General features: G+C 39.9%; 1 protein-coding gene across 1 annotated transcript; it reads right to left on the bottom strand.

Annotated features, from left to right (window-relative positions):
• Positions 1-4,411: 4,411 nt before the first annotated feature.
• On the bottom strand, positions 4,412-8,247 carry LOC139372851 (zinc finger protein 271-like). The gene is made up of 2 exons (XM_071112687.1): positions 8,032-8,247; positions 4,412-7,763 (listed from the first exon to the last, which is right to left on the bottom strand). The coding sequence occupies exons 1-2, from the start codon at positions 8,126-8,128 to the stop codon at positions 6,181-6,183; spliced, it is 1,680 nt and encodes a 559-aa protein (XP_070968788.1). The 5' UTR covers positions 8,129-8,247; the 3' UTR covers positions 4,412-6,180.
• Between the last annotated feature and the right edge of the window lie 10,068 nt (positions 8,248-18,315).

The raw sequence follows: 18,315 nt of genomic DNA, 5'->3' as shown, positions 1-18,315 counted from the left end.
CTCGAAATTGTTCTCAGGTGCATCCTGTTTCCATTAAGTATCCTTGTGATGTTTCAACAACTTGATTGGAGTCCACTTGGTAAATTCCATTCAAACAGGCACACACCTGTCTATATAAGGTCTCACATTTGACAGTGCATGTCAGAGCATGGTGGTGACAGCATCATGCCGTGGTTATGTTTTTCAACGGCAGGGACTGGGAGACTAGTCAGGATCGAGGGAACGTTGAAATGAGCAAAGTACAGAGAGATTCTTGATGAGAACCTGCTACCGAGTGCTCAGGACCTGTTGACTAACTGTTGAAGTTAATTGATATAATTTTTGTACAATTTGTTCTGGGCAACATCTTCTCTTGTGTATAATTTTAAATGAAACAAACTGTTTTAATGTGTCTATATATAAACCAAATTTGATCCCATTCACATTCTCACAAACAAATGGCCTACACTGTGTATATACAATTGTTGACATCCGATGGTCATTCTTATGGTGGGTTGCAAGATGCAAGATCCTTCCAAGTTGAACCCACCAGAGGGGGACTGTCAGGATGGTCCTGTGAGGATCAGGTTACAGTGGATCCCGGTTCTACAGAGAGATCTCTCCCTCCCAAAGAGGGGGAGAAGTATAGAGGGATTGATGGGGGGGGGGTTTATGACCTCACGCCCATCATAAATTATAAGGCAACAGCCCATCTCCATTCTGTTCTCTAATGTGAGAGACTGGAATGTCTGTGTGCATTAGGAAGAGTTTACAGCCCAAAACTACACAACATCAAATAAATGGACGTTGGGACATGTATATTTGATCAGCCAAATGGTGGAAACAATGATGGATGGAATATGAAAATGAATGTCTAATTTATGATGTTCTTAAAAGTTAGTTGAGGATGTTATAACGAAAACATTAAATTGAAGAGTTTTCATAATGTATGTGTGATGTTTACATACTTTGTGTCGAGAATATGCAGATGAAAGAGGATGTTATAAGACTGATTTTAGTTGTCCTAATACCTTGCCTTGTAACTAGCTACGCCCCAGGGATCCCAGAGAGTGTGTCATAAAGATGGAAACGCCCCTTTCTACTCTAGGGTATAAAACATGAGTTAAGAATTTACATATCAGACTAAGTTGAACACGCACTGCAGCCGAGGTCTACGGCTAGTCGTGACCCCGAAACGCAACACGAGGTTGAAGACAAAGTAAATCTCTGAACAATCAAGTTTATGGTGGAGTAGCTATTCTAAGTACTGTATCTAGGAAGTTGAATTTAAGCAGGACCATCTGGCTATTCTTTTCAAGTCACCGGTTGTCTACACGGCCCTCTTACCCACGCTGGGAGCGTCGACACGCCTGATTAGCCTCCTCAGAAGCCCACTCTCACAGAACGAGTGCAAGGAAACTGACAACTAAGAGAAAGGACATTGTGACATAGTTTGGAGAATCGGAGACTTGCACCTGAAGACGAATGAACAAGGCGTTGGCCAAACTTTTCCCACTAAGCGGAACTCGACCCACAAAGAGATACCCAACAGAGACTTTCAACACATAAATACGTGCATTACACTTTTAACCCATAACAGGGGCAGTTCAGGGCAAGCTGTTAGGGCTGAAACTAAGCATAGTTTACAAATGTATCCAAGTGTTGAATTTCTCTCTTGCTCTCTATGTAAATCTCTATCTTGTGTTGGTCCACTAGGGACCTGTTGCCATTGTATGAAGTTCTAACCAATAACCTAGACTGTTTGTGTATATGTATCTTATGTTATCGTTTAGCTTGTTAGTAAATAAATAATCAACTCAATGTGTGGTACGGAATGATTAGTGAGACCTTGGTTTGTGCAGATTTCCGAATTATGCGACGTTCAGAAGGAGACTGATGAAATGAATGAATTGGTGACTGCTATGAAATCGATATATTCTATGAGTTAATTCGGGAAATGGTAACTCATTAAACAACATTTTCCTGTGGCTGCTCCAGGTTACTGAGTTAATTGTTACAGGATTAATTGAATCACGTAATAATAAACAGTTAATTATTCAGTAAATAGAATGTCATCACATTAACGTCACGTCATATTGATGCCCCCGTGCTAGAAACCTAAGATAAACTAGGCCTCACTGTTGAATTCAGTCCATAGGAATTGTGTAGCAAGTTACTCATACACCAATCAGGATTATTGTTGAGAGTGGTGTGTTTGTAGTTTTTCTTTTTCACCCAGATACTAGTGGTGTGAGGTTGACTCGTGTTGTATATCTGACACACATCAGTGTGTAGAGGATTTACTGAATGCTATGAGCTGGGGCATATGTACCAGCCGATGCAGGCATTCTGAGAAAAATAACACTACATTGGGCCCAACAAGTATTCTTGTCTATCGCATTCAGGAGCGAGTAGACTTGGTCATAATTAATTTCTCGAGCATGGACGTAGGGCCAGCCGATTAAAATTTGAGTAGATACTGGCTTGACCAAGCTAGTAATTATCTCTGTCTCACGTTTTCATTGGTGCGAGTAGACCAACGGTGTGTTTGTGTTTTCCGCGTGTTCCGGTTAATCGCAAAAAATATTGCTAAAAGAGACGTCACATAGTAACTCTTGTTGGAGGGGACTTTTGTTGTGCTGGAAAGTAAGATTCAGCACAAGTGAAGCTAAGCATTGCACCAAATGCAGTAATATCTAACAAGTGATCTAATAATTACACAACTACTTAATACAGACAAATCTAAAGGGATGGAATAAGAATATGTACATATAAATATATGGATGAGCTATGACCGAGCGGCATAGGCAAGATGCAATAAATGGTATAAGATACAGTATAAACATGTGAGATGAGTATTGTAAGATACAGTGGGGAGAACAAGTATTTGATACACTGCCGATTTTTCAGGTTTTCCTACTTACAAAGTATGTAGAGGTCTGTAATTTATCATAGGTACACTTCAACTGTGAGCAACGGAATCTAAAACAAGAATCCAGAAAATCACATTGTATGATTTTTAAGTAATTAATTAGCAATTTGTTGCATGACATAAGTATTTGATTCATCAGAAAAGCAGAACTTAATATTTGATACAGAAACCTTTGTTTGCAATTACAGAGATCATACAGTGCCTTGCGAAAGTATTCTGCCCCCTTGAACTTTGCGACCTTTTGCCACATTTCAGGCTTCAAACATAAAGATATAAAACTGTATTTTTTTGTGAAGAATCAACAACAAGTGGGACACAATCATGAAGTGGAACGACATTTATTGGATATTTCAAACTTTTTTAACCTCAGCACTGACATGGTTTTTCAGCATCATCTTTGAGACCAGATACACTACTGCAGCTGTATTGATCTACTGAATGTCTTTGTTTAATTCATGGAATTCTAAAGAATGTATCTACTCAAAACATGTCACTACATCTCTACACATCACCGTGGTGACAAGCCCATTCGTTAGGCACCAGTTATGTCTACAGTGCATACAAATAGATGCTAATCAGTATAAAGTGCATGTGTTTTCTTATTAAATAAGTGTTTTATAGCGTACCAAAGACAAGAAACAGCATTACCCATGCAATTCAATAATGACCCAGTTACTATTGGAGAATGGAACCAGAGAGGAAGCTTGTGTTCCCTTTCTCACATCACTACAGTCTTCATTTCAACAGACCTTTTACACAACACCATTTGTTAGAGCTCAATATATACCCAAGACTATATAGAGGGTCAGGCTGTTGTAATGCCCAGTTGATCATGTAAATAGTCTTGAAGACTTTAATTTAGATATGTTTATTTCATATCCATTAAGTAGATACTAAATAACCTCACTTTTTTCAGCTTTTAAAATGTTTATTTTATAAAGAATTCTCACTCCCAGACTTTTGACATTATTCTATGTATTACACTTCCAAAAGTCTTTAAAAATATTGAATGCACCAGTTTAAAAAAAAAATGTGTCATGACTGTCATTACCAAATAGGCTATCATTTCATCAAATTGTTAGATTTTAGAAATTATTATTATGTGAACTTTATTTGAACTTACGATACACAGAATCATCTAGAATGTCAGCCTAAAGATCTTCGGGCATAGACTGTCCAAGGTGTTGAGAGCGTTCGACAGGGATGCTGGCCCATGTCGACTCCAATGCTTCCTACAATCGTGTCAAGTTGGCTGGGAGTGGATCTTCTCCGAATAGCTCGTTCCATCTCCTCCCACAGATGTACAATTACAGGGAATTCAGTGAGCTGAATTCACTGTGATGTTCTTGGAACCATTCCTGGACAAGCCTTGTGGCATAAGGCATAATCATAATGAAAATAAAATCAATTTGCACTGCCGCCATGAAGGGATGCACCTGATTGGCAAATGATGTTTAGATATTGTGGTGCAATTATTGTAATCAAAAGGAGAGACTTATACATTTCTTCAAAACAATCTAACTTTATTATTTAATTACTGCAGTAATGGAGCTGGTCAATGACTGTGTCGTAGGTGATTCGTTGAGAGCCCAACCAGCAGGACTAAGCCACAACATTTTATAGCAAAGTCCATCCTCCTGGATGTTTATGACAAACAACAGATTTATGAAATGGGCCACAAGGGAAAGATTCGTATGAAATGTACTAATTTCTCATTGTGTAGAGACCAGGGTCTGGCCCCCCAACTCCACACTGGAGCCATCTCCCCCTGGTACCTCAGGACAGAAACATTAACTCATGCTATGGAATGCGGTCTTGTTAGGTTTATCAACCCAAGACAATGTAAATCTTCTGTCAGTGTTAAATCTCCCAGATGCCCACTTTTCAGTTCACACAGAAACCATAGAGTTATAAGAACCCTCTATTCTGTTGCATAAAACAACCATTTGATAAAATTAAACTAATATAACATAATCTTGCAATTTTGCTCTCACAATATCCCGTGGCATTCAAACATTGCTCAACTTTTATCAAGGGGCCCAATGTGTGCCCTGAAAACACACCACCACCCTGCAATGCTGACACACGGCATGGATGCAGGCAGTGGTATAAACTACTGAAGTAAAAATTATTTAAAGAACTCATTTAGTAGTTTTTGTAGTATCTGTACTTTACTATTTATATTTTTGACAACTTTTCCTTCACTACATTCCTAAACAAAATGTACTTTTTACTACATACATTTTCCCTGACACCCAAAAGTACTTGTTACATTTATGATTAGCAGAACAGAAAATGGTCCAATTCACGCACTTATCAGGAGAATATCCCTGGTCATTCCTACTGCCTCTGATCTGGCAGACTCACTAAACACAAATGCATCATTCGTAAATGATGTCTGAGTGTTGGAGTCTGCCCCTGGATATCTGTAATATTAAAAAAACACAACACAGTTGTACAGTCAGTCTGGTTTGCTTCATTTAAGGAATTTGAAATTATTCATACTTTTACTTTTGATGGAGTATATTTTAGCAATTACTTTTAATACATAAGTATATTTACAACCAAATACTTTTACTCAAGTAGTATTTTAATGGGTGACTCACTTTTACTTGAGTAATTTTCTATTGAGGTTTCATTACTTTCACTCAGTCTGACAGTTTGGTACTTTTTCCACCACTGGATGTATGTCCTCGTGGTTTCCTCCATACCCCAGTCCTCCCATCAGCATGAAACAGCAGGAACCAGGGTTCATCAGACCAGGCAGTATGTTTCCAATTTTCCAGTGTTTTCATTCCTTAGCCCACTGCAACAGCAGTTTTGTTTGTTTGTTGAAAGCTAATGGAGATCCATAACAAATACACAACAACTAAATCATTAAGGATCAGCTGGTCATGGAAAGAGCAGGTGTCCTTAATGTTTTGTTTTTTTTACAATACAGTGTTCTACGCTTCATTTGATCCAATTCAATGTTGCCAATTATTTAATGAGATGAGAATAAAGTGGAGTGTCTAATCTTAGCTGGTCTGAGAGAGCTGATGAGGCTTCTCTCCTTTATGTACACATTGGTGTCTTTTTAAATGGCAAAAATCTGTAGAATATCTTCTCACAGTCAGTGCTTTGATAAGGCTTCGGTCAACTATGTATTTTCCAATCGGGAGAAACTCTTGCCACATTAAGAGCAGGAGTAAGGCTTCTCTCCAGTGTGAATTCTGACAAACTTTTAGGTCAGTTGATGTTGTGAAACATTTTACACAATCAGAGCAGGATTAAGGCTTCACTCCTATATGCATACGTTCATGTCTTTTTAAGTTGTACAGTTTAGAGAAACTCTTTCCACAGTCAGAGCAGGAGTAAGGCTTCTCTCCTGTGTGTATACGTTCATGTGTTTTTAAGTCCCCCAGTTTAGAGAAACTCTTTCCACAGTCAGAGCAGGAGTACGGCTTCTCTCCTGTGTGTGTTCTCTGATGAACGTTTTGCTCAGTTGATGTTCTGAAGATTTTTTCACAGTAAAAGCAGGAGTAAGGTTTCTCTCCTGTATGTACACGTTCATGTGTTTTTAAGTCACCCAGTTGAGAGAAACTCTTTCCACAGTCAGAGCAGGTGTAAGGCTTCACTCCTGTATGTATAAGTTCATGTCTTCTTAAGTGGCCCAGTTGAGAGAATCTCTTTCCACAGCCAGAGCAGGAGTAAGGCTTCTCTCCTGTGTGTGTTCTCTGATGAACTTTTTGCTCAGTTGATGTTTTGAAGCATTTTTCACAGTCAGAGCAGGAGAAAGGCTTCTCTCCTGTGTGTATACGTTCATGTGTTTTTAAGTCACCCAGTTGAGAGAAACTCTTTCCACAGTCAGAGCAGGTGTAAGGCTTATCTCCTGTGTGATTTCTCTGATGAACTTTTAGAGCAGTTGATCTTTTGAAGCATTTTTCACAGTCAGAGCAGGAGTAAGGCTTCTCTCCTGTGTGTGTTCTCTGATGAACTTTTCGATCTGTTGATGTTTTGAAGCATTTTTCACAGTCAGAGCAGGAATAAGGCTTCTCTCCCGTGTGTGTTCTCTGATGAACTTTTTGCTCAGCTGATGTTTTTAAGCATTTTTCACAGTCAGAGCAGGAGTAAGGCTTCTCTCCTGTATGTATATGTTCATGTGTTTTTAAGTGGCCCAGTTGAGAGTATCGCTTTCCACAGTCAGAACAGGAGTAAGGCTTCTCTCCTGTGTGTGTTCTCTGATGAACTTTTTGATCAGATGATGTTCTGAAGATTTTTTCGCAGTAAAAGCAGGAGTAAGGCTTCTCTCCTGTATGTACACGTTCATGTGTTTTTAAGTTGTACAGTTTAGAGAAACTCCTCCCACAGTCAGAGCAGGAGTAAGGCTTTTCTCCTGTGTGTGTTCTCTGATGAACCTTTAGAGCAGTTGATCTTTTGAAGCATTTGTCACAGTCAGAGCAGGAGTAAGGCTTTTCTCCCGTGTGTGTTCTCTGATGAACCTTTAGAGCAGTTGATCTTTTGAAGCATTTGTCACAGTCAGAGCAGGAGTAAGTCTTCTCTCCTGTATGTATGTGTTCATGTCTTTTTAAGTTGTACAGTTGAGAGAAACTCTTTCCACAGTCAGAGCAGGGGTATGACTTCTCTCCTCTGTGCAATCTCTGATGAACTGTCAGAGCCTTTGAGGTTGTGAAATTCTTCCCACAGTCAGTACAGGAAAACAGATTCTCTCCTATGTGTATTTTTACATGTAATTTTAGCTTTGATAGAATTGAAAAATTCTCCTCACAATGTGGGCAGTGGTGAGACCTCTTAGCTCTGTCATCTTCCTGCTGTTGCTCTCTGGATGTAGAGAATGTCTCAACACGGTCTCCTGTGAGAACAACATCAGAAGAACCAGTCAGTTGTGTGATATACACTACAGGTCAAAAGTTTCAAAACACATGAAATGGTTTTTCTTTATTTTTACTATTTTCTACATTGTATAATAGTGAAGACATCAAAACTATGAAATAACACACATGAAATCATGTAGTAAACAAAAAGGTGTTAAACAATTCAAAATACATTATAACTGAGATTCTTCAAATAGCCACCCTTTGCCTTGATGACAGCATTGCACAATCTTGGTATTCTCTTACCTTGAGAAACAGATTCCCCAATCTTCTCTTCTTCATCTTTAATGTTGACATTCAGCTCCATTGTTGGACTGCAATCTTCCAGCTTCACCGATGTCATCTCTGGATCCTGCAGTGCAAACTGGGCTCCACTGTCACATTTAGGACCCAGTGACTGTAGGTTTGGACAGGCTGGATTTGTCCTCACTATTGATGTTACCGGCCTCAGACTTAATTCCAGTTGTCCTGTAGTAACATTGAGAAACAGACAGAAAGTTGTCTTGACAGTTCTGGCACTTTATTCTAAAATTTTTTTTTTATTTCTTCTTGTTAAATGATCTATTTCAGTGCTGGACTTGGACTGAAACAGGTGCTGGTAATCATTTTTAGGTGCAGGAGCTCCACAATACTGTTAACATTCTGTCCAAGTCAAACACTGATCTCATTCCAATAGATCTGGTAGATAAGCATTTAGAACAAAACATGAATTCATTGCAATTAGACAAAGTACCTGTTTTAAATTTGTCTACACAACGTAAAATGTACTTAACCTAGAGTAGAGTTTCCCAAATTTGCATAAATGACTAAAAACCATTTAGTACAAAGTTGCAGTATATGTTTTAGGCAGCACTATGTACTATTTTCCTGAATAACCTTGTCTTTACTGTCTTATTTCAATGAAAAAACAATTTGATTTCACATTCACACCATAGTAACATTTATAGATATAGAAACATCTTAATGTGTCTGAATATTAGTACACATGTAGAAAACTGATAATCATTACATTCAGCTTTAAAACTGTAGTGTGACTGTGAAATTGACTCTCTGCACCAGCACTGCCTGCACTGAAGTCTGTTGACGCAGACAGAGTGGGTGCCACCATTTTACCAGCTTGTGAATTTTACACAAAACCAATAACATGCTCAGATATCTCAAATAAATTGATTGAATGGATGTACATAATTTCCTCAGACAAACTGTCGTGGAAAATTGCAAGATTGGTATACTCCTTGTATTGCACTATAATGGTTGTTTTATTCGACAGAATAGAGTATTCTGTTAACTATTGTGTGTGTTCCACTGAGGATGGGCCTCTATGATAGAGCACTGACAGAGGAGATTTACAATGTCTTTGGGTGATAAAACCTAAAAGAGCATTACAGATAACACGAGGTAATGTTTTTGTGCTATGAAGTACCAGGAACGAGATTAGAACCTCATCTTAGGGACCAAACTGAACGATAATTAATAGCGAATGCTATCTGGCTATGGGATACTCCTCTCTCTCAAGTAAAAGTATTTCTTTGTGAACTGTTCATAAGATCTGTGGTTCGTCATGTAAATTGAGAGGGGTGTATCTTGGCTATAAAAGTTTTGTACTTTTCTGTTGTGACTTTTCGATGGTTCATTAGAGATGGCGCATCATTGAAAGTCAAAGGCAAAGCTCTTATTATTAAAGATGTAGTTTAAGTATAACTCTGATTGGTGTGTGAAGTTTAACTCTCCTCATTTGGTAAAGCAGAAATATGCCACCACAAAACCCAAAGTATCTAACGTTAGCTATGTGACTTGTAAAATTGTTTCACGTTCTTCACTCAGTTTGACACAACACATCAAACCTTTACCAAACGTGATAATACGTTAACGGATGTTACCTAGCATGGTTGTTTTGATATTAGGAAGTTTAAACCGGCTATTACATACCTGTAGTAATAAATAGAAACCAACACAAAGGTTCTTGACATCACAGTTCTGTCTCTTTCTTTATTCTGAAGAATGGTGCGTGCCTGCCTGGAACTTACTGTTCTTCCACTACCACAGTGCACCCACAGATAGAACAATGAGACATATTTCACTGGATGTAGGAATGTTAAGCATCTGCTTAGCGTTTCCACTCACCAACAAATATGGTAGTGAGAGGAAGCCCAGTGGCTGGCAGTGAGAGAAGATGGATTTTGGTCGACATTCTGCAAATGTTCTAATCGATGAAACATCTGATCTTAAGGGAAAAATACACTTTTATGGCTGTATCACTTAGTTTCCTGCCTGGCAGTTAAGATACAACATTTGTTCAGATGTGTAGGAGGAGACTCAGCCTAGGAGAAAGGGTTAAATATCAGTGCTTGTGTGAACTATGTCTTTGTCTAATGCAGCTGTATTGATCCTCTGGGAAGAATAAACTTGGTTTGAGCTGTCAGAGTCCATAAAGTTTTTACTCTGAGAATTAGAACCTAACAATACTAAGTAACAAAATGGTCCAAACATATATAGCGTTAACATAGTATGTATACCATGATACCTTAATAAACCAAGAAAGTATCAAAGATCAGAAATGAACAGCCTGTGGAGAAAAAGTGATACCATTGAATAATGTGCTACGTTACCCAGAGGCCCTTTGCACATTATGTTAGTGTTGCATGTGAGTGACCATCATTTTAGTCCAAGGATATGATCGAAAGGCCTCAATCATCTTAAAATGGAAGAAATTTGGAACCACCAATCATTTTTCTAGAGCTGCCCGTCCGGCCAAACTGAGATCGGGGGAGAAGGGCCTTGGTCAGGGAGGTGACTAATCAGGATTGAGTGGAAAGATGAAAGGAGCAAAATACAGAGAGATCCTTGATGAAAACCTGGTCCAGGGTGCTCAGGAACTCTGACTGTGGCGAAGGTTCACCTTCCAACAGGACAACAACCCTAAATACACAGCCAAAACAACATAGGAGTGGCTTCAGGACAAGTCTCTGAATGTCCTTGAGTGGTTCAGCCAGAGCCCAGACTTGAACATCTCTGGAGAGACCAGAAAATAGCTGTGCGGCAACACTCCCAGTCTAACCTGACAGAGCTTGAGAGGATCTGCAGAGAATAAATGGGAGAAACTCCCAAAATACAGGTGTGCCAAGCTTGTAGCGTCATACACAAGAAGACTCGAGTCTGTAATCTCTGCCAAAAGGTGATGAACAAAGTACTGAGTAAAGGGTCTGAATACTTATGTAAATGTATTTTAACATTGAGAAAAAAAAGTTTTATAATTTTGTTAATTTCTAAAAACCTGTGTTTGCTTTGTCATTATGGGGTAGTGTGTAGATTGATGAGGGGAAAAACAAATCTATTTTATAATAAGGCTGTAACATAACAAAATGTGGAAAAAGTCAAGGGGTCTGAATAATTTTCCAAATCACTGTATGCTGAATCCTTTCAGCAAGGTTGCTTCCCCTCCTCTCTAAAGGAGTGTTTTATTCTCATTCTGAAGCCTGATAAATCCAACAAAATGTGAAAGTTAGACCGATTTCTCTTCTGAAATCCGACTCAAGAATTTGTGCTAAAGCCTTAGCCAGGAGATTGGACAGAGTTCTCCCACATCTAATACACAAAGAACAAAATGGCTTCGTGAAAAACCATCAAGGTTTTCACAATGTGAGGAGAGTACTAAACATAGTGGACCCTTCACATGTGCACTGATACTGCCATACTCTCACTTGATGCAGAGAAGGCATTCCATAGAGTTGAGTGGTCTTATTTCAAGTGCTTAAGAGATTTGGGAACTACTTCTGTAAATTGATTAAGATATGATATATAGACCCCACTGCAGAAGTTGCAACTAACAACTTGTTTTCACAATTTTTCAGCATTTTAGGGGGATGAGACAAGGATGTCCGGCCAGTCCAGGGCTCTTTCTTTTAGCTATAGAATCCTTTGCCATTGCAGTAAGGGCCCAACCGTCAATTAGTGGAATTAAAACATCAGATTTCGAACATTGAGTGGACCTGTATGCTGATGATACCCTCTTATTCCTAACAGATCTAAAGAACTCTTCCCTCTCCAATTGTTTTATTTAACCAGGAAAAGCCTATGCGCAGACAGATTCTCCTGACCTTCAGTGGTCACCAGCGCTGGCGTAGCAGGCCTTGCGCGCAGACAGACGCTCCTGACCTTCAGTGGTCACCAGCGCTGGCGTAGCAGGCCTTGCGCGCAGACAGACACTCCTGACCTTCAGTGGTCACCAGCGCTGGCGTAGCAGGCCTTGCGCGCAGACAGACGCTCCTGAACTTCAGTGGTCACCAGCGCTGGCGTAGCAGGCCTTGCGCGCAGACAGACGCTCCTGAACTTCAGTGGTCACCAGCGCTGGCGTAGCAGGCCTTGCACGCAGACAGACGCTCATGACTCGGCAAGTTCCAACTCCAGAAAGGTGTCGGAAAATAAAGGTTAAATAAAATAAAAACAACTCTGCTCCCTTTAAGACACTAAAGAAGAATACTATTAATCCCTTTGTTAAAAACACCAACTATATGCCACAAAGTACAGCAATATCTGGAAGAATCCCCTGTATTACCCAGTTTTACACCCATTTGGTGTGATGACAATTTCACACCTGGTTAAACTGACTAGGGGTTTAATAATGGCCAAGAAAAGGTATTATTAAAGTAATGGACTGGTTTAAAGAATTGACAACGACAGGTATTGTTAAAGTAACGGACTGGTTTAAAGAATTGACAACGACAGGTATTGTTAAAGTAACGGACTGGTTTAAAGTATTGACAACGACAGGTATTGTTAAAGTAATGGACTGGTTTAAAGAATTGACAACGACAGGTATTGTTAAAGTAACGGACTGGTTTAAAGTATTGACAACGACAGGTATTGTTAAAGTAATGGACTGGTTTAAAGAATTGACAACGACAGGTATTGTTAAAGTAATGGACTGGTTTAAAGAATTGACAACGACAGGTATTGTTAAAGTAACGGACTGGTTTAAAGAATTGACAACGACAGGTATTGTTAAAGTAATGGACTGGTTTAAAAAATTGACAACGACAGGTATTGTTAAAGTAATGGACTGGTTTAAAGAATTGACAACGACAGGTATTGTTAAAGTAACGGACTGGTTTAAAGAATTGACAACGACAGGTATTGTTAAAGTAATGGACTGGTTTAAAGAATTGACAACGACAGGTATTGTTAAAGTAACGGACTGGTTTAAAGAATTGACAACGACAGGTATTGTTAAAGTAATGGACTGGTTTAAAGAATTGACAACGACAGGTATTGTTAAAGTAATGGACTGGTTTAAAGAATTGACAACGACAGGTATTGTTAAAGTAATGGACGGGTTTAAAGAATTGACAACGACAGGTATTGTTAAAGTAACGGACTGGTTTAAAGAATTGACAACGACAGGTATTGTTAAAGTAACGGACTGGTTTAAAGAATTGACAACGACAGGTATTGTTAAAGTAACGGACTGGTTTAAAGAATTGACAATGACAGGTATTGTTGGGGCGGCAGGTAGCCTAGTGGTTAGAGCGTTGCAAGATCGAATCCCCAAGCTGACAAGGTAAAAAAATATCTGTTGTTCTGCCCCTGAACAAGGCCATCATTGAAAATAAGAATTTGTTCTTAAAACTGACTTGCCTGACTTGCCTAGTTAAATAAAAGGTTTTAAATTTAAAAAAAAATAATAATAATAATTTTATTAAAAGTTATGGACTGGTTTAAAGAACAATAAATAAAAAAAAGAGGGTCTCATGTCATTTGAAGAACTAAAGGGAAGATTTAACGTGAAGCTTTTCCAGTCTAAAACAATCAGCCCTACAACCTCCTTTGACCACATTAGAAACGCTCTCTGTTAATGTGTGTTATGGGAGAGGTCACATGGCATCATTACATGGGAAAATATCACCCTTTTGTTAAGCTCCACAAATTTGACCCGTGTTAAATGTAACGTGCATTTACACACCTTGTATCATTGCCTGGAGGAATGTGCTGATATTCAAACATTTGACCTCAGTACACTACATCTCTGAGATGACCTCAACCCCATTACCACTAATCCCTAAACTATCCCTCCTAAATCTTTACACAGAGAATCTCTTTACATAGGAGAGAAAATAAAATGGTTGACCTCTGTCTATTACAAGCTAGACGTTCAATTGCTCTCCACTGGAAGTATGCAAGTTCCCTCTCACTTGGTCATTGGTTCAAATAGTTAACATCAAGCCTGGCTCTTGAAAAATGTACTTATATAGTGAAAAAGAAAGCCCCAGAGTTTCATAATATTTGGGATCTGTTCTATGAGTTTTGCAAGCCAGTGATACTGTAGAAGCCAGTGATGCTGTAGAAGCCAGTGATACTGTAGAAGCAAGTGATACTGTAGAAGCCAGTGATGCTGTAGAAGCCAGTGATGCTGTAGAAGCCAGTGATGCTGTAGAAGCCAGTGATGCTGTAGAAGCCAGTGATACTGTAGAAGCCAGTGATGCTGTAGAAGCCAGTGATACTGTAGAAGCCAGTGATGCTGTAGAAGCCAGTGATGCTGTAGAAGCCAGTGATGCTGTAGATGCCAGTGATGCTGTAGAAGCCAGTGATGCTGTAGAAGCCAGTGATGCTGTAGAAGCCAGTGATGCTGTAGGAGCCAGTGATTCTGTAGAAGCCAGTGATTCTGTAGAAGCCAGTGATTCTGTAGAAGCCAGTGATACTGTAGAAGCCAGTGATACTGTAGAAGCCAGTGATACTGTAGAAGCCAGTGATACTGTAGAAGCCAGTGTTATTGTAGAAGCCAGTGTTATTGTAGAAGCCAGTGATATTGTAGAAGCCAGTGATATTGTAGAAGCCAGTGATATTGTAGAAGCCAGTGATTCTGTAGAAGCCAGTGATACTGTAGATGCCAGTGATACTGTAGATGCCAGTGATACTGTAGAAGCCAGTGATGCTGTAGAAGCCAGTGATGCTGTAGAAGCCAGTGATACTGTAGAAGCCAGTGATGCTGTAGAAGCGAGTGATGCTGTAGAAGCCAGTGATGCTGTAGATGCCAGTGATACTGTAGAAGCCAGTGATACTGTAGAAGCCAGTGATACTGTAGAAGCCAGTGATGCTGTAGATGCCAGTGATACTGTAGATGCCAGTGATACTGTAGAAGCCAGTGATACTGTAGAAGCCAGTGATACTGTAGAAGCCAGTGATACTGTAGATGCCAGTGATACTGTAGAAGCCAGTGATACTGTAGAAGCCAGTGATACTGTAGAAGCCAGTGATACTGTAGATGCCAGTGATACTGTAGATGCCAGTGATACTGTAGATGCCAGTGATACTGTAGAAGCCAGTGATGCTGTAGAAGCCAGTGATGCTGTAGATGCCAGTGATACTGTAGATGCCAGTGATACTGTAGAAGCCAGTGATACTGTAGAAGCCAGTGATACTGTAGAAGCCAGTGATACTGTAGAAGCCAGTGATACTGTAGATGCCAGTGATACTGTAGAAGCCAGTGATACTGTAGAAGCCAGTGATACTGTAGATGCCAGTGATACTGTAGATGCCAGTGATACTGTAGAAGCCAGTGATACTGTAGAAGCCAGTGATACTGTAGAAGCCAGTAATACTGTAGATGCCAGTGATACTGTAGAAGCCAGTGATACTGTAGAAGCCAGTGATACTGTAGAAGCCAGTGATACTGTAGATGCCAGTGATACTGTAGATGCCAGTGATACTGTAGAAGCCAGTGATACTGTAGAAGCCAGTGATGCTGTAGAAGCCAGTGATGCTGTAGATGCCAGTGATACTGTAGATGCCAGTGATACTGTAGAAGCCAGTGATACTGTAGAAGCCAGTGATACTGTAGAAGCCAGTGATACTGTAGATGCCAGTGATACTGTAGAAGCCAGTGATGCTGTAGAAGCCAGTGATACTGTAGAAGCCAGTGATACTGTAGAAGCCAGTGATTCTGTAGAAGCCAGTGATTCTGTAGATGCCAGTGATTCTGTAGAAGCCAGTGATTCTGTAGATGCCAGTGATGCTGTAGAAGCCAGTGATGCTGTAGAAGCCAGTGATGCTGTAGAAGCCAGTGATGCTGTAGAAGCCAGTGATGCTGTAGAAGCCAGTGATTCTGTAGAAGCCAGTGATTCTGTAGATGCCAGTGATGCTGTAGAAGCCAGTGATGCTGTAGAAGCCAATGATGCTGTAGAAGCCAGTGATGCTGTAGAAGCCAGTGATGCTGTAGAAGCCAGTGATGCTGTAGAAGCCAGTGATATTGTAGAAGCCAGTGATATTGTAGAAGCCAGTGATTCTGTAGATGCCAGTGATACTGTAGAAGCCAAGTGATACTGTAGAAGCCAGTGATACTGTAGCTGCCAGTGATACTGTAGCTGCCAGTGATACTGTAGATGCCAGTGATACTGTAGATGCCAGTGATATTGTAGAAGCCAGTGATACTGTAGAAGCCAGTGATATTGTAGAAGCCAGTGATACTGTAGAAGCCAGTGATACTGTAGAAGCCAGTGATACTGTAGAAGCCAGTGATTCTGTAGATGCCAGTGATACTGTAGAAGCCAGTGATACTGTAGAAGCCAGTGTTATTGTAGAAGCCAGTGATATTGTAGAAGCCAGTGATACTGTAGAAGCCAGTGATACTGTAGAAGCCAGTGATACTGTAGAAGCCAGTGATACTGTAGAAGCCAGCGATGCTGTAGAAGCCAGCGATACTGTAGAAGCCAGCGATACTGTAGAAGCCAGTGATACTGTAGAAGCCAGTGATATTGTAGAAGCCAGTGATACTGTAGAAGCCAGTGATACTGTAGAAGCCAGTGATACTGTAGAAGCCAGTGATACTGCAGAAGCCAGTGATACTGTAGAAGCCAGTGATACTGTAGAAGCCAGCGATACTGTAGAAGCCAGCGATACTGTAGAAGCCAGTGATACTGTAGAAGCCAGTGATGCTGTAGAAGCCAGTGATGCTGTAGAAGCCAGTGATGCTGTAGAAGCCAGTGATGCTGTAGAAGCCAGTGATATTGTAGAAGCCAGTGATGCTGTAGAAGCCAGTGATGCTGTAGAAGCCAGTGATATTGTAGAAGCCAGTGATACTGTAGAAGCCAGTGATACTGTAGAAGCCAGTGATACTGTAGAAGCCAGTGATATTGTAGAAGCCATTGATACTGTAGAAGCCAGTGATACTGTAGAAGCCAGTGATACTGTAGAAGCCAGTGATACTGTAGAAGCCAGTGATACTGTAGAAGCCAGTGATACTGTAGAAGCCAGTGATATTGTAGAAGCCATTGATACTGTAGAAGCCAGTGATACTGTAGAAGCCAGTGATACTGTAGAAGCCAGTGATACTGTAGAAGCCAGTGATATTGATATTGTAGAAGCCAGTGATACTGTAGAAGCCAGTGATACTGTAGAAGCCAGTGATACTGTAGAAGCCAGTGATGCTGTAGAAGCCAGTGATGCTGTAGAAGCCAGTGATACTGTAGAAGCCAGTGATACTGGCTTGACGTACAGTACCATTGGAACTGTAAAACTGTATATTCACTATTTTTTATGTAAATGTTGGCGATAGTCAAAATACAATCTGCATTATCTGCGACTGCACATTATACTTATTTATTTTTCTTATTGGAAATGTTTTGGTGCCCTTCCCCAGATCTGTGCCTCAACATAATCATTTCATGGAGCTCTACAGACAATTCCTTCGACCTCATGGATTGGTTTTTGCTCTGACATGCACTGTCAAATGTGGGACCTTATATAAACAGGTGTGTTCCTTTCTAAATCTTGTCCAATCAATTTAATTCACCACAGGTGGAATCTCAAACAAGTTGTAGAAACATCTCAAGGATGATCAATGGAAACAGGATGCACCTGAGTTTAAGGTTGAGTCTCATAGCAATGGGTCTGAATACTTATGTAAATAAGGTGTTTCTGTTTTTAATTTTTAATAAAAGAGCAAACATTTCTCAAAAAAAATGTTTGCTTTGTAATTATGGGTTATTGTGTGCAGATTGAGGAACTTTTTATTTAATCAATTTTAGAATAAGGCTGTAACGTAACAAAATGTGGAAAAAGTCAAGGGGTCTGAATACTTTCCGAATGCACCATATGTATTCACATAAGTAGGCTGTGCAATACAAAAGGGGAATAAAACTATTCTAAAAGTCGGTAAGAGTTGAAAGCTAAAAAGGGGGGGAGTCGTGAAAATTATGAGCCATATCATCCTCCACTCACTATCACAGGGGTGAGAAACTACACACTCATTTCATATCATCCTCCACTCACTATCACAGGGGTGAGAAACTACACACTCATTTCATAATAGAACCCTAAAACACTGGCAGTTGGTCTACTTCACCTCTTAGGCTACTCTCTGATCACTCCAGATAGCTCAGTGAATAAAACAAATGTTGGCAATACTGGTGTCAAACCATGCAAGTCTCAGTAGCATGAAATAACATCTACCTTCTCATTGAAACAGTTCATCATGAAACAGTTATACTGCAACGTTTCATACACAGTGGAAAGTTGGAATGAACACAGACTTAATTA

Source organism: Oncorhynchus clarkii, chromosome 18, assembly GCF_045791955.1.
Source record: "Oncorhynchus clarkii lewisi isolate Uvic-CL-2024 chromosome 18, UVic_Ocla_1.0, whole genome shotgun sequence".
NCBI classification, from domain to species: Eukaryota; Metazoa; Chordata; class Actinopteri; order Salmoniformes; family Salmonidae; genus Oncorhynchus; species Oncorhynchus clarkii.
This window is presented reverse-complemented; position numbering and strand designations above follow the sequence as displayed.

Excerpts from the sequence above, each read along its gene's own strand:
- LOC139372851 (XM_071112687.1), bottom strand. The coding sequence starts at position 8,128 with ATGACATCGGTGAAGCTGGAAGATTGCAGTCCAACAATGGAGCTGAAT. Across the intron at positions 7,764-8,031 it reads TGGGGAATCTGTTTCTCAAG|GAGACCGTGTTGAGACATTC; the intron begins GTAAGAGAATAC and ends TTGTTCTCACAG.